The sequence below is a fragment of the Synchiropus splendidus genome, chromosome 17, assembly GCF_027744825.2.
Source record: "Synchiropus splendidus isolate RoL2022-P1 chromosome 17, RoL_Sspl_1.0, whole genome shotgun sequence".
NCBI classification, from domain to species: Eukaryota; Metazoa; Chordata; class Actinopteri; order Syngnathiformes; family Callionymidae; genus Synchiropus; species Synchiropus splendidus.
The window spans coordinates 17,585,123-17,606,084 of record NC_071350.1 but is presented as its reverse complement, the minus strand read 5'-3'; the positions used below and the strand labels follow the sequence as shown (position 1 = coordinate 17,606,084).

Below are 20,962 nucleotides of genomic sequence, written 5' to 3'. Positions count from 1 at the left end.
ACAGCACTTTATTCCGAAGCACATTCCTATGTGGTGGGATCCCCACTGACCATGGCAATAAATTTGAGTCTGATTCTGATCACGAAAATGAAAATTAAAAAAAAAAAAAATAAATCACCATCTCCTCCATATCCGTGGTTTTACTTTGAAGATCCCGGCTACATCCGGAACTACTTCCTGGAGTTTATCCGGGAGGTTTTTGTGTTTGTCCAACTGCAGCGGATTGGTGACGCTCAGCGTTCACTAAGCTAGAATGAAGTTTAAAATCCGAACTGCGAAGAGAGAGGACTGCAAAGAAATATGGAGACTGATAAAGGTGAGTCAACGTCACTAACTGTGCTGCGCACTTCCGCCACCTGCGTTTGACCAATACGTGTATGTTTATGCAGGAATTGGCGGTGTATGTGAACGAACCCGAGGAGGTGAAAATATCACATGAAGGTAACCCATGTTACAATAAATACTTCCTCATGTAGGCGGCTGCACTTCAGCTATAGCTATAGTCACTTTCAGTAGTCTGCCGAGTTAACGGCGCGTCATTAACACGCTTGCGCATGGGCTGCAAATGCATCAGTTGAGTTTTAAGATTTAATGTTTATTTCAATCCATTGTATCTACTTTTGATATATGGTGCTAAATAGTAAAGGCATTTTACCAACAGAGACGCACCATCCTTTTATCGAAATGTATATATATCGCTTGTATTGTCAGTCATCATTCGTGGAGGCCCTGATTATTAGCAACGGTTAATACTCTTTTAATTTGGATCACAATGAGGTGAACATCGTTGTGCTCAACCGTCAAGTCACCTCCACTGTACATGCTGTTTTACTTTGAAAACCCCACGTGTATCCAAAACAACTTCCTGGAGTTTCGCCGGAAGGTTTTTGCGCCTCGACTTGAATTGAGTTTGGAAACACGCGGTGCTCGTTTTGTCAAAAATGAAGTGTGAAATCCGAGCTGCGACAAAAACGGACTGCAAAGAGATAGCGAGAATGATAAAGGTGAAGCCGCCTTGCGAAGCTAGCACCTGCGACGAACTTCCGCCGCTCACGCGCCTTTGACCAATAACCGTTTGTTTACACAGGAGCTGGCGGTGTTTGAGAAAATGGCTGAGCAAGTGAAGATATCGCATGAAGGTAACCCATAGTCTTAACAAGCTTCTCTTTATGTCTGTGCTCCTGACTGCGTCGGTTCTGCTGAGTTGATGGTTGACCAGGTGCATTATTAACCCGCTTGCACATCCGCTCGCTTGTTTATTTTTACCCAGTTGTCCATCACTTATATTGAACAATTCCTATTATAAGCACTTTAATTCAAAATATTTCGTGAGAACAGGTCAACAGTGAATGGCATAAACGGCCTATATTGACATGTTCTTGTCATTCAGGGAATCATGATTCACTATATATTCGAGAATTTGACATGTTGTGTAAGTTGTTGTTTATTAAGACACACGTGTCAAACTCGAGGCTCAGGGGCCAAATGTGGTCGCAGTAATTCTTATGTAGCATATTGGAGCGCACATATAGCGTGCAACAAAGGCTTGGTGGTAAATCTAATTTTTAGGTGGGAGAAATATGGTGATGAATCAGTTTTGAGCAGTTAACTATTTCAGAATCAATAGAATTTATTGCCATGGTCAGTGGGGGTTCCACCAACTAGGAAAGTGCTTCGAAATAAAGTGCTGCTAATAAAATAAAATAACCCACAAACAACAAAGGCTGATCACAAATTTAACAGTCTGACGGCCGAGGGGAAGAAGCTGTTCCTGGGACAGGATGTTCTGGTCTGGATGGACCACAGCCTCCTGCCAGAGGGAAGAGGAATAAACAGTCCATGTCCAGGATGAGAAGTGTCGGCTCAGATCCCACCTGCACGTCTCTGGGTCCTGGAGACATACGGGTCCTGAAGAGGTGGCAGGCTGCAACCCATCACCTTCTCAGCAGACCGCATGATGCACTGCAGTCTGCTCTTGTCCCTGGAGGTGGCGCTGTTGTATCACACAGTGATAGAGGAGGTGCGGATGGACTGGATGATGGCTGTGTAGAACTCCACCAGCATCTTCATTGGAAGTCGTATTTTCTTCAGCTGCCGCAGGAAGACTATTCTCTGCTGGGCCTTCCTGATGAGGGACCTGATGGTTGACTCTCATTTAAGGTCCTCAGTGATGGTGGTTCCTAGGAAGCAGAAGGAGTCTACAATAGGAATGGGTGAACCAGCCAACATGAGAGGGGACGGAGGAGCTATGACTCTCCTGAAGTCTATGACCATCTCCACTGTCTTCTGGGCGTTGAGCTCCAGGTTGTTGTGGCTGCACCAGGACACGAGCTGCTCCACCTCCCTCCTGTAAGCCGACTCATCTCCATCTGAGATGAGCCCGATGATGGTGGTGTCATCCGCAAACTTGATCAGCTTCACGGACTGTTGGCTGGAGGTGCAGCCGTTTGGTGTACAGAGAGAAGAGCCATGGAGAGAGAACACAGCCCTGAGGAGACCCGATGTTGAGGGTCTCCTCAGGGCTGTGTGTCGGAGACAGTCCCCAGCCGAACACACTGACTCCGGCTGGTAAGGAAGTCTGTAATCCCTCTACAGAGGGAGTCAGGCACGTTGAACTAGGAAGCTTGTCTTCAAGCAGAGCTGGAAGAATCGTTACAGCGCTACAGTCAGACGAGTCACCTGTTCAGCAACACGTCTTCACACTTCCTGCAACATTTCCATGCTCGGATTTTAACATCGGTGTCAATGTCACTGTTAATGTTGGTGTTTTTTGTTTTACCCCAGAGCTGGAGCGAGACGGTTTCTGCCAAAATCCTTTCTATGAATGCTTGGTGGCCGAGGTTGCTGAGGAGAATAAATCAAAAGAAGGTATTTGTCCGCACGAAACACTCCCTCCTGAAGGTTGTCCTCGTTCCAGAATGATAAATATATTTCTTTTGTTTCTCTTTTACTTGAAATGAACTCAACGTCATGCAGGGTTCACTGTTGTTGGCTACGCTCTGTACTTTTACACGTACAGTACATGGATGGGACGGACTTTGTACCTGGAGGATCTGTATGTGATGCCAGAATTTAGAGGTAACATATCGCTGATTTCCTCGTTCCATTTTGTCTCAGCCTTTTTTCACCTAAAGTTTCATCCATTTTTCCGTCAGGGAATGGAATTGGAAAGAGTTTACTGAGCAGCGTTGCCAAGGTGAGCTGTGCTATGAGCGGGGTCACATGTTCGGTCTGACCAGTTGGTGTTAACGCTCGACAGGTTGGGAAAGACAAGCAGTGCACCCGGCTGCAGCTGTCGGTGTTGGACTGGAACACACCTGCTCGGGACTTTTACGCTGCAAAAGGAGCACTGGACCTCACCGAAAGTGAAGGATGGCACTTTATACGGTTTCACGGACAGTCCCTGGATAATTTAGCCTCCGGTGCCGCAACAAATCCGTAACGTGTCAAGGTAACACTCAGCGTTTTTCATCACACATTGAAACATCCCTGAAGGTGATCATGCAGTTCCCCTAATGTCCACTAGATGGTAGAGTTGCATCATGATAGGTCATTAACGTTTACGGTTGCTAATTATCCCATAAAAAAGCATAAAAATAATCAAATGGTTCGTAACTAATGGCTGCTACTGTTAAAAATAAGATAAAGCGACTTTGCTGTGTTGCTAATTGACATAAATCAGAAGGAAAATTCACTTTGTCATTCTGTAAAAACCAAATCAGTAGATTTGATTTTGTACTTGTAATAAGATGTGGAAAAATTAAACAAGCTATTTGAAAACTGGCCTTTTATCTAAGCTGTCTTTTGTGAATTTTAGTTCTTATGTAACAAGAGGAAACACAGAGGAAAATAAACACTGGCAGTTTGTCACAATATTCTTTACTTGTGTATAAAAAAAACATAAGTGTGTATCATTTGTATAAAATAGTATAAATGCATTTTTTTTCGTTTTTTTTTGTGTTTAAAAAAAATCACCCAAAATATAACTACTATATGTTGGTTGGCATCACACAAACATAATCATTAGCAGGTTAATATACAAGATTTGAGGCGCTGTTTGATCAGCAACTTGAAGTGAACCTCCTCTTTGGCCGCTCCATCACACGTATGCGTTTCGTCCATAGTGGCTCGGGGCCGACTGTGATGTGGCCACGATAGAGCGCAGTTGTCCGCGGGACGACTGCTGGTATGGATACGCCCTAAGAAGCAAGGGTGCTGTTAGTGGAGGCATCGCCGGAGTCGGAACGGTCGCTCACCTCTTCTGGTCTGTTGTGTTCGATTTACAAGCGCACAACAGACACGAGCCTCCGCACAGAGCAAGCACCGACGACGACCAGCCGATGTACAGGCCCTCGCCGATCTCATACCTGCGATAGGACACGTTTACTGACATCACCAGGTGAAGGGAAATGCGCAGTCTGTTTTATCGCAGCATCAGCGATGAGCAGGAAGTGAAGCGTTTCATGTGTTGCAAGCAAGTGGTGGGTGTCACCTTATCAAAACAACACTCCTCCCTCAGCTTCTCAAGTGAGAAAGACTTTACCGGAAAGGGATGGAGTCAGTTGTGTTTCCAAGCTTTTATACTTGCACATAAAAGAAATCTGCTGCTCCCTTCAAAACTAACAAGTCAATGAAGACTGGGGTTCTTCACCTCTTTGATCTCGGGGCCCACCTTTCCCAGAACAAATGGACCCAGGGCCCATTCAAGTCACAGAAATGATTCATTACTCTTAATTTCATTTGTGATCAATAACTATATTTTATCTACTTGCGTGTAAACAAACCAAAACCTTGTGCAATGACATAAACGTGATCATTGCAAAGATATTTGTTATCGAAAATTCCACCCAGCCGCAGAAGCTGGTGCAAGTCATATCAAATTTACTGAGAAAAAAAAAAAGGAAAAACTGAATAACATTCTGAATGAAATAAATATAATAAAACCATGTCTAAATATCATTAAATAAAAAGTATATGTTTTATTTAAATTCCAAAGAAGATATATGTAAAGTGTAAATGAAAGTATCGCCATCAAATATTCTAATTTTCAAAACTGCTTCAACAGGTGTTTTCATGAACAGTGTTTACTGTTGGGGGCGCCATCGCTTTATCATTTTTTCTTTCCAAGAACTTCTCCATAGTTGGTAACTATCACAGATTTGCAGCTGTCAAATCAGTTCAGTGTCACACTACTGCCACCATACGTGGCTATTGTCCTAAAACTGAGCACCTCACGGCCCAAAGGTGTAAAAGAGAAAAACTTCTAGCGGCCCTGTAGGAGGCGCTCGCGGCCCAACCATGGGTCCTATGGTGAAGAATCACTGCATTAAGAGATGAAGATGATCTCGCCGACTCTGCAACAACAGATCAATCAGTGACAGAGACTCACTTGGTCCCGGGGTAGTACTGGTCGAAGAACTGCTGAGTGATGTTGGCGGCGTACCAGGACACCGCAATCATGGTGCACATCCCTGCGAAAGCGATAAGCAAAATGACAAGCTGCGCATCCCTTACAAACATAAAGAAGATAAGAAAAATTAAACATTTCCTCGACACCTGCTGTCAGACACGGATCACAAGTTCAAATGAGCGTTTATGGGTCTTGGGGCGTTCAGAAACACATTAAATATGGATTTTAAAAAATGAATTGCTCCAAATTCAATAAAACATTTCTCAAATGTCCGCACGTGTCCAGGCCTTGTGTATTACGTAAGGCAAGAGAACACACCCAGCAATTCAACAAGTCCCATAATGTACTGCAACAGGTGAAGCTTTTCAGAGGTTTTACTCTATAATCCAGATGAAACAGTGGTTAGTTTGTTTTTTTGCAGCAGTGTTTGATTTACTTTATTGATTTTAAATGGCATCAGACCAGGCGTGTTTGGAATTTATCACCTCTTTAAAATATGACCGACATTTTTATTGTGCAAAGTCGTATTTTAAATCCTGTTTATTGTTGCCGTGCCAGTGAGATTGGTCTTTGTTTTTTTGGTGCATTTTCCATCAGATGGTCTCACCATCATGTCCTCCCTCCGCGTCTTGCTCCTCTCTTCACTCTGTCTCACCTCTCTCTCTCTGTGCCCGAACCATCCTGTCTCTGTCTCCAGCCTCAGCCCTGAGTTTTCCCTTGTCTCCCGTGTCGGCGATGTGTTCGGTTCTCTTCAAACACTCTGAACTGATGACCCGTCGGCCGATAGCTTGTTTACACAGACAAGCAAGAGCCCGTTATCTTATCAGAGATTAGACTCATTACATTTCCCACAAAGATCGATGCCTTTGCTCAGGCGGTGTGAAACTGTGGGACCATTTTTACCTTTGTGGCTGAAACTCCAGCCCTGAGGCGCTTTTCCACGCAATAGGAATCAAATAGTGATGGAAAAAAATAATTCATTTACTGTTATTATTCGTCCGAAATAGTATTCTGAATCATCTATCTCCAATACTGCTCTGCAAATACACCAGGAAAGGTGTTTTATTCCACCTAAAATTCCATGTTAGCCTCTTAATAATGGCCGTCTAAATTAATCTAGTCTTTTAACGTAGTAAATTCTGTTTTTACACTGACGTTCTTGTACCTTCGAGTATAAACAGGACTCCTCCTACGGCGGCGATCCTTCCTTTCAACACGTAGTTTTCTCCTCCTATTTTGGAGCACTGCATTCCGACCAGAGTGGCCGCCAGACCCAAGGTCCCGAACACAATGGCAGCGATCATCAGCGCTCGGGACGCTTGAATGTACCCTGAAAACAAGATGAGACAGGCAACAGTCGCCGTTTCAGTGTTGTCATGTGAATTATACAAGCAGCGACTCCCAGTCCACAGCACAGGCCCAGACACTGGACAGATGAAAACACAGCGTCACCTCACATGTAAACAAACAGGCACCGGAGGACAGGGACAGAAAGGCAGCCAGAAAAAAGGCAAAATCACACACAAAATATTGCAGTACTACACACCTGAGACCTAAACCACAAGTAGAAATACAAACAAACTTGTACCGCCATCTTTGTTGACTTTAACCCTTTCCCCAGCCTCGCATCCTGTACTTAGCCATCAACAAACAAACCTTAACCAGGACTCTAAACCAGACTTAAACCCAATGATAGTGACCTGTTTATAAAGAGGTTTTAGTCTTTTAAATGAGGCTTAACCTTTTTGCAAAAATGTCGCCACAAGTGGGTGTGTTTCCAAGAATTGGTCCCCACAAGCAAAGCTAAACTAAGAACACACACTCAGTTAAACAAACATGCCGATTCTTAGGCACACAGAAACCTAGCATGGGCAAAACAACTACTTGGAAACAATGGAAAATTCACACACGTGTCTTTGTGGGGACCTCTCTTTGCCATAACCCTTTCCCCAGCCTCTTCCCCCTAAACCTAACAATCCAAAACACATGGCTCACCTGAACCAGGACGCTAAGCCAAACTGACCAAGTCATTTTGAAATTTTAATCCTCAAATAGTAGGGTTAACCAGCAAAGTCTATCCACAAATGCATACAGTCCCCACAAGTAGGTGTGTTTCCAAGAATTTGTCCCCACACGTATAGTTATACATGTACACGTTCACAGTCATGGAGCCATAACATGTATAAGAATAGGCAGATTATCCCCAAAATGGCACACAAGAGCTGAACAATATCACACACAACAACAAAAACTAACATGTGTGAGTAACAAGTAAATGTGGTCACACGCTTTTTCAAAGGAAAACGTAGACTTGTATGCAGGTAAACTCAAGCACAAACAGGCCCACACTGAAGCACACACCATCTCACAGAAGGAAGCTGAGACACAGGTGTGTCTAAAGTGAATTACACAAACGACAAAAAAAGACCTCCAGAGAAACATTGCACTTAAATGCAGAAGTACACACATAAGAAGAGACGCAGAGGAACATATAAACAATACACTTCATAAACCCATATAAACGGAGCATAAAAATGATATAAGTTGAGTACATTTATCGACTAGGAACCAATGAATATGGTTTTCCATCTTGTTTAGTGTATTTTCTCTTTCGTGTCGTCATGTTTTATGATGCTTATCCTTGTCAGTTCTGCCGCTGGTGGCAAAGGGCTAGCTAGCTAGCTAAGCCGACCGAGATGACTTTGTTTTTTTTTTTTTGTTTTTTTTTTGCGGCAAACTAAATCTTTAGCCTTTTCTCAGTCACCTACCATTCAGCGCGAGCAGTGATGGAAAATCTCGACAGTTGTGAACCCCCGTCGCATCGGTAGCGCATGACATCCACAGGTTTTCGTAGATGGTCGACGTGGTGATAACGTTCCCGTCCACTGTGGAGACTTTCCAATTTCGGTTGGGAAGTGCGATCCCTACCATCAGCCATGACAGAAAGCCCAGAAAGAAGGCGAACGCTTCCACCACCGGATTCATATTTGCGATTTTTCGTTTCTATCCGTCCTCGCCTGAAAAGTTTGCGCAAACTCTGCCTGGATTCTTTTCCGTGCGGTTTTGTTTGTGTCCGTGTTATCAATGGCCAACATATTAGCAGAAACCTCCCGCTGACCTGCCGAAACCCGAGCTTAATGATTAATTCCGATTATCCCACTTGAGATTCCCCCATTAGCCTCAACTTTGTTTGCTGTTGTCAAGTGTTTGTTCTGCGCTCACACCTGCTAGCAAACATCTACAGACTCTCGCCCATGTGTCACTTTTTGACGTTTGCTTTGAACACGGCCAATATGGCCGCGCTTATTGATGAGTCATGAATCGCTTCGAGGCTCGGCGATGAAGAGGTCAGGACGGGTGTGTCGTCCGGCGGCGACCTCTAGATGACACCCTTTGAGTTTCATAAGCTCTTTATGTCCCGCCGTGCCTCACTTCAGTCCTTTTTAGGTGAGTGGAGTTCGTGGATTTTGAATTCAATAAAGGCGTCAAAAGGCGTGAAAATATTGATTTTAAACTATGGAGTCAATGTGTGATCAAGATCATTTTCCAATTACTTTAATTCATATATTTGTTGTATTTATTTAATTGTTATTTAATTGTTATTTGTATTTCTTTTTTTATTGTTTTCATCCCATATTGCTACGATCCTTAAATGTTAATAGCTGAATATATATATATATATATATATATATATATATATATATATATATATATATATATATATATATATATATATATATATAGTTTCCCATTGTTATGCTGTTTCAGGACTCATAATAACATATACGATAATAAACGTGTCTATGATTTTTTTTATTGGCCTATCGAGTGACATGTAAATATACATTATAATCATCATATTCTTTTGAAAGGCTGGAGTCCACTCGTAATTGTCTCAGTCAAATTTAAAGCTCCTTCTTTCGTTGTTACGCCGCTTGTTTATAGAATGACTCATCTGTAAATGATCGAAGGGCATTTATATCATTCCTTTAAGTCCAAGAGCTTTTTAACTTTAATTAAAATGTTACTTTAGATTATGTTTTAAATTGCTTTGCATCATAAACTGTTTTTTTCCCATGTTTTTCAAAAGTTTTATTTTTAGGTGAATTTAGATGCCTTTTCCGAATCTTCAATACTGTTTAATTATTGTTGTTTTATATTGTTCAATAGAGAAACTCTCTTATCACTAAAAGAAAATGAGTTTAATTTTTATTAATAGAATTTTTAAAAAATCACTTGTTAAAACATTTTTCTTTCTTATATCAATTAAAATAAGAGTTTCAATTTAGTGTTTTTCTTTTTGGATTAATTTTCACACTTTTGTGGCCAATATATTCAGTTACTAGTGAAATCTAAATATGTGAAATCATATTCAATATTTTGACTTATTTTAATGAACACTTTATTCATTTAAGATCTGACTACAAACTCAGACTGCCAGGTGAAACAAACCTTGCAATTTAAAGAAACATTTTTCACATATTTATATCTAATTTGGTGTCAAATGTGATTGTTAATTGTATTTTCTTTTCATTTATCGCCGTTTTGTTTAAAGACGCACAGGCAGCTGTCATATGCTGAATCTCCAGCAGTAGTTGAATTGATCTATATTTTTAACTTTTTAAGGAATCAGGTTTGAGTTAAATAGAAATAAAGTAACTCTTACCTGGGAGCGCGAAAAGAGAAGGAAAGTCTCTGCAGTTGTAAATCCCGGTGGAGTCGCTTGCACAAGACATCCAGAGGTTCTCATAGATAGTGGAGGTTGTGATTACACTTCCCTCTGTGGTGGATTCTTTCCAGTATTGGTCCTCTAGCGACACAAAGATCAAAACCCAGCTCACAAAGCCCAAAAAAAGGGCCACCACCTCGACTATGTCTTTCATGGCGGCAGGGAAGTCCTGTCTTGTCAGGTCTACAGCGACAGATGTAGCGAGCAGCTCTGTTGGCACCTTGTGTGTCTGACATACATTTTCAGAGTGTGAGGACACACTCGGGAGGGCTTTTCTCAGCCCGCTCATTAGATCGTTCATGTGTTGCCTCCAGCTGCAAGTCGACTATTCCCGCCCCAAAATTGGTGACATTCAAGTCACTTTTTTCCCTCTTGATTTGGAGCTGCTGGTGGTAAAAACAGAGTGTTATCAGATATAGAATCAGAGTTTCACATCCATAAATGTGTGATATTGTGACGCTGTTGTTTTGTGCGCTCTATTATTGTGTATAGAAGTGGGGTTTTTGTCTTGTTTTTAAAAGATGGTCTCAAACTTTAATCCACCGCTTGAGTAAAATCATCATCATGACTTTTGAAATCATTTTAAGCATTGCGATATACAACTTTAGCAGATTTAATGTCGAGTGTTCTGCGAGACGGCAACGATTTTCTGGCGTTTTTGGTTTTTGATGTAGCCATTAACACAGCAATCAACAGATGTGTGTTCTTGCAAGGTTGTCAAAAATCCCGATCCTCCGAAAAATATCAATATTTAAATACTGTATCCAGATACAATACTTTTGCTACATTCCAGTTAACTTGGAAGTGGGAGCTGCAAATGACGTAAAGAAAGCCGAATTGAGTGTGTTCCAGTCAGTCGGAAAACAAGATCCATGAAAGTCGTTCTCATGCGTGCCTTGTCCAGATAGAAGCAGAAGCAGTTTAATACTACAGACCCCACAGGATGTTTCTTTTCGGCGTATTTCATTGATTCAAAACCTCTACTTACTGTTTACGTCTGGGGAAGCCATCTTTGATTGCGTACTCTTAGTGGTGAGGATTCTCTCTTTCCGACAAATTCTACATCAATTCACCATAGGGCTTCAAATGGAGAATTTCCCTGGTGGAACGCGGCATAATTTGCTATGGTATCGATACAACAACCTAAGCATGAGTTGTTTGTATTGCATTTATTAAGGCGGAATGTGATTTATTTCGTTGATCTGTGGTTCTGTTTTTGTGGAAATCAATTGTTTGTATGCCTTTTTGAGTATTTTTTTTTAATCCCTGTTTTAGTATTGTGTCAACTCTATGCTCTTACGAGAATTCTTTTTCATTCATGTACTTCTTCTTGGGTTTTTTTCTGTATTAGTGTGTGATTATGTCTGGCGTTTTGTTTGTCTGCTGCTCTGATACCTGAACTCAAAACGCCCTTCAAGGTTCCGCTCTCCGGCCGATATTCAGTGGCCCAGGAGTGACCTATATTTCGGCCCTGACCAGTGCTTGAGAACACTAGATGAATATAACTATGGTTAAATGTGAGATGAACTGAAGATGATATTCCAATGTGTTCATGTTAAAACTTGATTATTTATACTTCTATATAGTTGTCTGCAACTAGCTAAAGGCTAAAATCACACTCTTGTAATGAGATCATGTATAATAATGCTGTTGGTAGCTTGTGATTTTAGCTGGTCATTTTAAGCACCGTTGGCAAATACTTATGAGGAAACTGTGAATTGAGGACAGAGCGAACATAAAAGCTGCTCACAATAGAGAGTGATTTATTGGAGGCAGAAAGTGTGTTCCAGTTAAGCATTAACCGTCTGACGGCACAAAAGATGCCTGTAAACCCTTTTGTGAGTCGGTTTTCTTCTCTCCACCGAATATCGTCCTTGGAACAGTGTCGACTCCGCGCGGAGCTGTGAAACGCTTGGATTCAGCCCAGCGTTTATTACTCCTCAACCTTTAGTTAAATATATATTAGTAATTTTATAGCCAATCAAAGTGGGTATTAATAAAATTGTCGCCCATTAATGGCTTTATTCTTGATCTTATCAGGAGGGAATTGTCTCCAGCTGACAAGCAATCCGACGGTTCAAAGTTCTGCCTCGCACGGAGTGAAAAGACGTTCACACTTTAAATCAATCGTGTGTTAATATTTTATTCCTGCGCCCTTCACACTGTCATGTGAAATGTTTATTTGGTTTGTCCGCACTGACCTCGCTTCTAGAGGCCAAAGTTCACTCAATATAAACGCGAGTCGCTCGAGGTTGTCGCCTCAGATCGTGGCCTGGCTTTTCAACTTTGTACAAATCACCGAACTGGTTGGTTTTCAAATGCTGTTTGTTTGTTTTTTTCAGCAATATAAGAAGGTGAGATCAGGTATTAGGGACTGGTGGCCCGTGGGCCTCACCCAGCCCGCCAAGAGTCTCCATGTGGCCCGTTGGAATCAGATATGTTGAGTTTAGGGGATATAGTCATCTAAAGGTTAGGCCACAGGAAGCGCTGGAAAACAGTGTTACATCATAAGACGTATGTCTAGCATGAGGTTAGTGTTAGAGCTAACGTTAGTTCTGGTAGAGTTATCTAGAATTAAACAGAGTTCTGCCAGCAATGATAAATCAAAAGCTGTTCCAGGCATGGACTCTGCTCTGGACAGACCATATGTGACTGAACCCAGGCAGATATTTAATGCTGAGCTTTGAACGTTAACTGAGGACGTCTGTAATGAAAATCGCCCTGAAGTTCTCTGAGACTGAGGAATCAAAGACAACAAACAATGCATTTGCTGGGTTTTATTAATGCTTTTTCTCTCTTTACCCTATTACATCCACAACAACATAACAACATTCATTGTTCACATATTCATATTTTTACACAATAAATCCATGTATTTAATATGTGTCTAATATTAATTATGTTTTTCCACCATAAAATACTGTTATAATATTTACACTTTATGTTTGAAATCCTTGGAAAATAAGTCACTACTAATGTCAAAGTCAGAACATCATAAGAAAGCAATATGGTTTGTAGTTTCTTTCTCTTTTCCACCCTTCATTGTTATTGTCAAATGTCGATGCAACACACAGCATTCACAGGCTTGGTGACTCCCAAAAAATCTTCCAATCGGTCGCCAGACCATGGTTCGCTTTTCATCCTCTGTGCATCAAATATTTTTACTCCTGGATACTACATTTTCCCCCGGTACGTAACTTGAGGTATCTGGTGTTGCCAAAATTCACTTCTGTTGAATGAACAGGACATTAATTCAAACTTTAACCAAGCTAGCATTAACATTAGCAGCTTGGTCTCAAACTAAAAGATGCTCTGTGAGGGCACCAGAGATGTTTGTTTTCAGTTAAATAATGAATCCTTTGTAGCCACATTCTGCATGCTAGCACGTGGAACAGCTCTGTTAGCTGTATAGTTTTTTATTGCTAATGTGCTATTGAAAGACGCAAGCCAAATTCCGGTTTTCAGTTTGTTCTTACGCTGCATTTACAGTACAAAACAGCCTTTTCAGATGCGGTTGTTCAGTCCCCGCAAGGAAACTTAGAGCAGCACACAACCTCCACCTTTTGCTTCCACGTAGTTTGGGTCGAGGTCATTGGGCAGTTTGCCGTTCTCCGCCCAGATGTTTAACTCCCCGAACACTCCGGTCTCCACTATCTCCTCTTGCCATGGAATGGGGACGTTGCCAGTGGAGAAGTCGTTGTAGAACTCGGTGTCCTTGTTGTCCAACACGATACCCTTAATGGTGCTGAAGGCGCCCACGTCATCGATGTCTTTGGCGTACACCGCTCGAGGGTCGGGGACAAACGGAGGTGGTAGAAGGCCTTTGAAGGAGAGAGGCAGTTTAGTTCACACCTCAGCAGTGAGTTCACGTTGACACAGGTGCTCACCAGCTTCCATGCGGCCCCAGTTGATCTCCTTGAAGAAGGGATGATTCTTCAGCTCTGTGCAGTCGTTATTCTTGAAGCCTAAACGCTTCAGTGGGTCCTTCTCCAGCAGCCCTTCACAAATGGCCTTGCAAACCTTGCTGAAGACGGGTGGATACACCGCTGGATCGTTCAAGATCCTGCGCTTCACTTCATCGTTCTCCACCTGCAGGACGTTGTTGAGTTATCAACAGAGAAGTACCATGAACAGTAGCCTTGCGTTCGACCTGTTCTCCCCGGACTCTGAACGGCCCTTTAGCCGCGATCATCTCGTACAGAGTGACTCCGAGGGTGAAGTAATCCACGGTGTAGTCGTAATCTTTTTTCTCCAGCAGCTCTGGAGCCATGAACCCTGCAACACAGTGAAGAATGAAACCGAAATCTTCTACGGTAACTTTTTCCGTCTTCCATACCTGGAGTTCCTGCGTAGCCGTTGGTTTTATCGGTCCCCGGCGGGAGCTCAATAGCCAGACCCAAATCAGAGAGGCGAACGTGCCCTGTGAGAAAGTTAAGTGAAGTTAATTTAAACTGCAATGAACTATTATTTTCCATTGCAAGTGATTGACTAAATGCGTTGCTGTGATCGAACGACTTTCATGTTTTATCAGCGCATCTTCCCCTTTGCCATCTTTTCCCCTGCCTTATCCAAGTTGTCATTATGTCACACTTCGCCAAACTTGACGGTGCTGCTCTCTGGTGTTTTTTTTCCACCAGATACACCCCAGTGTTTGATACTTGTGTACTGCTCATGAATGTAGTTGAAGATTTTGTTTTTTATATTTCCGATAAGCTCGACAGCTGTTGCCAACAAACACTACTCTGTAGCCTGCCGTTGCCGTGCAAGGCTAACCTTTGGAGTACAATGATGTCATCATTTTCAGTTGTAGTTTTACCAGGCCTTAAGTTTTTCTTTACTGTTTAACCCTCGGGATTAAGGTGAACACCTCTAAATCCAAGAATCTTCAGGCTCAGTTTCAGAATCGCTGGCTTTGAGGTGGCAGTACAACGCCCACATGTCCCAAAAAGATCTTCGAAACTTCTTTGGCATTTTCCGTTTGTCACGCTTCCAATTTTCTATTCAGAAATTGGCAACGGCAATAAGTGGTTTACTTGACTCTTCAGTATTTGGCACTACACAAACACTTGTGCAGAGTGTATCAAACTCAATCACCTCAAGTGGCCAGTCTGGAATTGAAAGTGATATAGTGAGAAATTTTGTTTCGTCTTCATAGACTTCAACTTTTTAATGATCTGTTGTGTTTAGGTTACCCCTGGTTTATGAGGTAGCCCTGCCCCTGTATATCCGCTCTCTTGTAGAGGCCATCGGACCCCTGTATACCCCTTCACGGGTGCTGTGGGGGGGGCATGGAGGAGTGTGTCAGTACTGAGAGTTTAGAGGTCTAAGAGGAACGCAAGGGAACTTGATCCATGGTAGCTCGAGAAAGTAATACGGATGTTGGAATGATACATGTATCTCTCTGAATTTCCCATCAGGCATGTTCTTCCTCACCGCGTCTATCCACCGCGGGCCGAGTTAAACGTAACCTTGTGTGTGTTGGGTGCAGACGGTTGCATGGTCCTTATCGTTGCCCTACGCTCTAGCAACACTGATAAAACACATTCCTTCAAAGAGTCTCCTGCGCTCCTTACCCTGGACAATTGTTAACCTAGATACCTCCATAGATGTGTTTTGTACAGATGTTGATTCGGCCGTGTTTGCTTGTCTTGTGTCATGTGCACCTGGTTCTACATTTTTTGTTTGATGGCAACTCGGAATATGACCTGCATCATCCAGCAGAACGTTCTCCGGTTTGAGGTCCCTGTAGATGATGCGGTGCTGGTGGAGGTGCTCCAACCCACAGATGATCTGAGCTGTGTAGAAGCAGGCTCGCTTCTCGTTGAACCCTGGATTCTTTTCGTCCACGTTGTACATGTGGTACCTGAAATGGGAAGGTGGGTCAGCACCCGCATGTGGACAGGGGCTGAGAAAGTATTTCTACTCCTTATCAGTCTAAATGAGCATTTTTCTGGTGCAGATAAGGTCTTGTCCTTACCAAGTCTGACTTTTCAGACAAATGCTGCTTGTTAGGTTTCAAGTTTATTGCTTCTGCTTATCATGTGACACGATTCTTTCACCAATTTGTCTTGCTAATGTAGCACGTCTGTAGATAACAAACAATAGTTTCCGTGACAACCGGCCTCAAAATGAGGTCTGGGTTGTTTTTGCCATCCAGTTCCTTGATAGGAAAACCTTTAAGGGTTGTCTGGAATTCAGAATTTAGAAACACATAAATCGGAATATTTCAAATGGTAACCCTGAGCTTGCTGCCTTGATGCCCATCAACGTTTTAGAATTATGTAAGATCAGTTGAACTGTTGTTTCAAAATAGCAACTTGGTCAGCCTGTTCGGGTCAGGTGATGAGGGCGACGGTATTATTCTCAGGTGTGACACAGCGTGATGCTCAGCCAGTTTTGTAGCTGCTGCTGTCTGTTTTTAGACAGATTACAAGAGATGAGGACAGAGTTGGTGTGGAGTCAATTCAGGCATTAAGGTCAGAGAGAGAGTGCGCGAGAGGGAGCACCTCAGGTCGCCACCGTTCATGATGGTCATGACCAGGCAGAGGTCCGTTTTGGTCTGGAATGCATAGGCCAACGTCACAATGAAGCGGCTGTGGACCTTTGCCAGGATGCGCTTCTCCACGATGGCACCCTGAAAAACAGGCAATGAATGAGCAACAGCTGTCGTTTCATGGGCCCTTTTGAACTAAAACGTGGCATGGAGCCACTGTAGGTTCAGTCATTATGGCATGATAAAACTTATTGAGGTTGTGTAACAAGCCAACACTCCCAATGTGCAACAAAATGCGAAGCACAGCGTCACCTTTATAGTAGGGAACTTGGGAATATTTTCTCCTCACGTTTTCTCGTGAACTTTGTCTTATTGCTCTGGAGTTGGACTCTTGGGTGGTGTATCTCAGGACAGCACTTGTGATGGAACATTTGTGTATAGACTTGTACTGTGAGGTCACTTGTGTCCCAGTCTTTTATCTTACCTCATATCCTTTGCGTTTCTTCAGCCTCTTCTTCTCCAACTTCTTGTTGGCATACATTTTACCCGTGGCCTTTGCCTGGCAGGCAAACACTTCCCCAAATCCTCCCTTACCCAGGACCCTGAAGTCCATGAACCACTCCTCATCCACCGGTTGGCTCTCCAGCCATTTGAACTGAACGTAGCGCAGGAAGTACATGCTCTTCTTGAATCCATCCAGGGCAGCCTTCTCCAGGTGCTTGAGGAGCTGCTTCTCACTCTCTTTAAACAAGTCCCCGTGGACGTTTTTGAAGTCCTCCTTCACCCGAGTGACGGCTTTCTCCTCTAGGAATTTGCAAAAGTTCTTTGAAGACGACTGATAATACTTGTTGACAATCTTTTGGGCCTTTTGCAGTCGATCCTTTTCTTGACTGATGCTATAGTCTTCAATGTCTTTCCAAAGCTCTCCTGCATCCTTGTGGGTCGCATCACTCTCCAGATACTGTTTGAACAGTCTTTTGCCAATGGGTTGTTTGACGCACATGCTGTCAAAGTTTGAGTCCACGGTGGTCTTCATGTGCTCGCAGTCTCGGATGTGAGGGAGTTTCAGCCTGGCCCGCATCTTCTTGTCGCGCATGGAGGCCGCTGCCGCTCCATCGACGCTCCCTCGCGCCGACACGTAGGCAGAGTTTGCCACCACTGTCTCCAAGCCACCTATGTCCATGGTTAGTTTTCAACCTGGCACACAGAGAAGGAGCACGTCATCATGGCTGCAGCGGAGTTAGTGAAATCGTATTCAAACTTCTGTGACCTTATCGCTCAGTATTCATTGGTGAACCTCCTGGTACATATCTGAGCATTCGCTGCAGCTGGTCTCCTTAAACAATGACCCAAGCATGACCCTGTGTATGCATGGCTTTGCTTTGTACCGTTGCTTTGGAAACTTATTGAATCTCAGGACTTTCACAGTGTTATGGCCGTTGTTAGGGTATAGAGTTAGAGGGTCTGAGTCTGGTATTTTGAAGTGAATCTGCTGCAAATTCTCCCATTGACAACTTCAGTATGTTCGTCTCTGAGGCTTTGAAAATTTGTCTCAAGTCTCACGATCCACTGCAGCCATTAAAAAAACCAATGGTGGGGAGGAAGTTCAGCGCAGGAAATCTCAAGAATTTTTGGTCCTTAAAACTGAGACCATATTTGTTTTGGGGCCCCTCTAGGATTGGCTTTGGTTGTGATCTTTTTGTGAAATTTTGAATAGATCAGAACCCATAAAACTGCTCCTCTGTCTGCTCAGTTCAGAGTGTGATCTGCTGCACCCTGCTGGTGTTTGCAGGAAATATTGGGAACCTGCTGCAGCACCGATCCAGGTTTGCATGCGTCTGCAGAGACAAACACTGTTGCAAGCGAAAGGGATTTGGGAGGTTTGAACCTTCCCCAGTTAATGCCCTTCATCCTGGACTACAAAGTATTTTTTAACCACCTTAATCTGGTTCTGTGATTAGACAATGGACTCTGTGTGTGAAGAGGTGGTGTTCAAAGCAACGCCATTAATTAATAATTCGTTATCAATGGCAATAAGTGACCGGTGTTTATGGTGCGAGCACACGACCACAGATTGACGGCCTGGTTTAGTTGATAGTGTTCGTATTGTTGGACACTAAGGTCCACTTTGTTGACATTGATGATGTTGGTACATGGGAACCTGCTTGCACAGGGATGCCATGTATTCCTAAATATCCCCCACTTTCAGTTCGGTGGCCAGAAGTTCTCTTTGGCAGCACGTCTCCGTTCCTCATCGGATTTATTCAGGTGACCCAGTACTGACTCCGCGATCCTCCAGCGAGCAAATGAGACAGGAAGCCGTAAGTGGATCGGCCAGGATGAGCACTGTTGTTGGTGGAGTGTGTTGCGTCACCAACTGCTGTGGCCTGACCCGCTGCTCGAGCACAGAAAGTGATACAGTTGGATTTGGGAGCTTTCCTGACCCGCAGCAATCCAATTAACACTGACTGTCGAAGCCCTGAATGATTTACCGATGATTGACCTGCTCGCTAATAAGCCTCAATTAGCATAGCGGCTTTTTCAAATTTAAGCCGGCGGAACTCTCCTGACAGTTGAGTGTGAGACCTTTATTTAGGTGTCCAGTTTTAGCCGTGGGCCCTAGAATCAAACCAGCAACCCAAATGGGAGCATCAGTCGCTGCTGCACACAAACCTTCCTGCAGGGGGGTCAGGTGAAAGTCATACAAGGAAGGTTAGCTTGCACGAAGATGATGCCGACATGCGGCCGAACATTTTTCATTTATTCTCAACAGTCGATGTACATATAGACTCAAACTTTGCAGATACATTTGCAAGAAAATAACCAAAAAATGTAATGGACTCATGAAAATAGTTATAAAACATTCTGCAACATTTTGTAAAATTATTTTGCATCAATAAAATAGCATTTCAAGTTTAATATTTTACTGTTTTTCGATTTTTTTTTTTTTTTTCCCCGTTATTGTTGTTAGTCACTCTGCAGTAAATTGTGTTATAATATAAAAAAAGCTCACCGAACTTTCTCCAAAATCAGAGTGAAAATCGACGGCAAATCCAGCTGTTCTGGTCGTCTCTCTGGTCGTCCATCCACGGAGTCAGAGTTGGGTGCGGAGACGTAGCTGCTGTGTCTGGCGCTGACAGCGGCATGAAAGAGGCCGAGGTATCAGCGGCAGGTTTGCTGTGCCGCTGAAATCCCACTTCATTAGCTGACGAGGATTACACCTGGATGTTATTAGAGGCAGCAGAAAGTTGGCCAAAGCTCTTAGAGCTGCAGGAGTGATTACTGACAAGGAGTCACAGCAGCCGTCGCTGTGCGACATAGAAAAGGCAAACACACAGTCACGTTTGGATCCAAAAGCACTGCCATTGTTGCTCCATGGATCCGTGCTCAGAGAGCAGTGATGAAACTTGTTTTCTCTTGGCTCCGTCCTCTCCTCCTGGTGGTGACTGATCTGCCAGTCCAGCTTTCTGCTATAGAGCAGAGTTGCTGTAGTGGTGATGGAGCACATGCCGCTGAATGATGTCATAAATAGCAACAAAATCAGATGCCGTTTAAAGCTCGACATTGTAACCGCGTCCTCTTGTTCCACTCGACTCATTGACATCTCCAATCGCTTTATTATTCAGAATAATTTGGAGACAGTCATGGATTTGTTTCCCAGAGAACAATTTCTTGAGGGATGATGTCTGGAGACGCTTGGAGAAACACCATGGCGGTTGTTTGGGATCTGCTGTGTGGCTGACGTCAAACTGGGCTATGGATTTGTGGCTGGTGCCACTGAGGGAATATGAAGAGCCAATTCTGAGAGTGATCCTTCTTCCTGCTCTGAACCCCTCAGTAAAGACTCTTCTCACAAATCCTATTGAAAGGTGCGAGAGGTGACTCGGACTTAAATCCAATCCTGCTGACAAAAACAAGCCCACCGTGATGAGACGACACAAAGCTGGAACCCAGAACCATGAAGGTCTCCGTCAAGGTTTGTGACTGCATTTCAGTCGTCCTTTGTTGGGACGTCCGTGGGTAATATCACCCCTGATATTATCTGTGTCGATCTATACATGAGGTTGGCCCGACATCCTGGTCCAGCTGGAGCCAACCAGGTGGACAACAGTGGCACCTGATCACTCCAGCAAGTCCTCAGTCGAGCTGGGACTGGGAGGCATCCAGCAGGTCTTCTGCTCCTGCTTCTTTTAGCCCATACACTCGCAGCGTGGAGAGTGGTGTCCGTCTTGGCTCAGCTCTCCTCTGTGACAGTATCCTCTCAGGTATATAAACAGTATATATATATATATATATATATATATATATATATATATATATATATATAAAT

The 20,962-nt window shown here is 43.3% G+C and overlaps 3 protein-coding genes across 5 annotated transcripts; 1 reads left to right on the top strand and 2 right to left on the bottom strand.

Moving 5' to 3' along the window:
• The first annotated feature begins 173 nt into the window (after window positions 1-173).
• Window positions 174-3,804, top strand: sat2b (spermidine/spermine N1-acetyltransferase family member 2b). Of its 3 annotated transcripts, XM_053848014.1 has the most exons (7): window positions 174-316; window positions 390-441; window positions 1,088-1,139; window positions 2,785-2,868; window positions 2,977-3,078; window positions 3,156-3,196; window positions 3,260-3,803. In XM_053848014.1, the coding sequence occupies exons 2-7, from the start codon at window positions 436-438 to the stop codon at window positions 3,440-3,442; spliced, it is 468 nt and encodes a 155-aa protein (XP_053703989.1). In that variant the 5' UTR covers window positions 174-316; window positions 390-435; the 3' UTR covers window positions 3,443-3,803. The 3 variants fall into 3 exon arrangements, with proteins under 3 accessions (XP_053703989.1, XP_053703991.1, XP_053703988.1); XM_053848016.1 differs by lacking the exon at window positions 1,088-1,139 and having other exon boundaries at window positions 3,260-3,804; XM_053848013.1 differs by lacking the exons at window positions 174-316; window positions 390-441 and adding an exon at window positions 803-1,004.
• Window positions 3,805-3,869: 65 nt separating this feature from the next.
• On the bottom strand, window positions 3,870-10,326 carry LOC128748923 (claudin-15-like). Its single transcript, XM_053848012.1, has 5 exons — window positions 10,077-10,326; window positions 6,576-6,740; window positions 5,390-5,471; window positions 4,257-4,367; window positions 3,870-4,199 (listed from the first exon to the last, which is right to left on the bottom strand). Exons 1-5 carry the CDS (start codon window positions 10,291-10,293, stop codon window positions 4,100-4,102), a joined length of 675 nt encoding a protein of 224 aa, XP_053703987.1. The 5' UTR covers window positions 10,294-10,326; the 3' UTR covers window positions 3,870-4,099.
• Window positions 10,327-12,914: 2,588 nt separating this feature from the next.
• Window positions 12,915-19,792, bottom strand: grk1b (G protein-coupled receptor kinase 1 b). The gene is made up of 8 exons (XM_053847981.1): window positions 19,646-19,792; window positions 17,117-17,829; window positions 16,646-16,773; window positions 15,845-16,002; window positions 14,476-14,559; window positions 14,290-14,414; window positions 14,027-14,228; window positions 12,915-13,960 (listed from the first exon to the last, which is right to left on the bottom strand). The coding sequence occupies exons 2-8, from the start codon at window positions 17,813-17,815 to the stop codon at window positions 13,677-13,679; spliced, it is 1,680 nt and encodes a 559-aa protein (XP_053703956.1). The 5' UTR covers window positions 17,816-17,829; window positions 19,646-19,792; the 3' UTR covers window positions 12,915-13,676.
• Window positions 19,793-20,962: the final 1,170 nt, after the last annotated feature.

What these genes read in the sequence shown, in the direction of transcription:
- sat2b (XM_053848016.1), top strand. Translation starts at nt 254, where the DNA reads ATGAAGTTTAAAATCCGAACTGCGAAGAGAGAGGACTGCAAAGAAATA. An exon ending in GGTGAAAATATCACATGAAG is followed by an intron (nt 442 to 2,784) that starts GTAACCCATGTT and finishes GTTTTACCCCAG; the next exon opens with AGCTGGAGCGAGACGGTTTC. An exon ending in TACTGAGCAGCGTTGCCAAG is followed by an intron (nt 3,197 to 3,259) that starts GTGAGCTGTGCT and finishes AACGCTCGACAG; the next exon opens with GTTGGGAAAGACAAGCAGTG.
- LOC128748923 (XM_053848012.1), bottom strand. Translation starts at nt 10,293, where the DNA reads ATGAAAGACATAGTCGAGGTGGTGGCCCTTTTTTTGGGCTTTGTGAGC. An exon ending in CAGTACTACCCCGGGACCAA is followed by an intron (nt 4,368 to 5,389) that starts GTGAGTCTCTGT and finishes GTCCTATCGCAG; the next exon opens with GTATGAGATCGGCGAGGGCC. An exon ending in AACACAACAGACCAGAAGAG is followed by an intron (nt 4,200 to 4,256) that starts GTGAGCGACCGT and finishes CTTGCTTCTTAG; the next exon opens with GGCGTATCCATACCAGCAGT.
- grk1b (XM_053847981.1), bottom strand. Translation starts at nt 17,815, where the DNA reads ATGGACATAGGTGGCTTGGAGACAGTGGTGGCAAACTCTGCCTACGTG. An exon ending in ATGAACGGTGGCGACCTGAG is followed by an intron (nt 16,003 to 16,645) that starts GTGCTCCCTCTC and finishes TTCCCATTTCAG; the next exon opens with GTACCACATGTACAACGTGG. An exon ending in CTGGGGCCGCATGGAAGCTG is followed by an intron (nt 13,961 to 14,026) that starts GTGAGCACCTGT and finishes TCTCCTTCAAAG; the next exon opens with GCCTTCTACCACCTCCGTTT.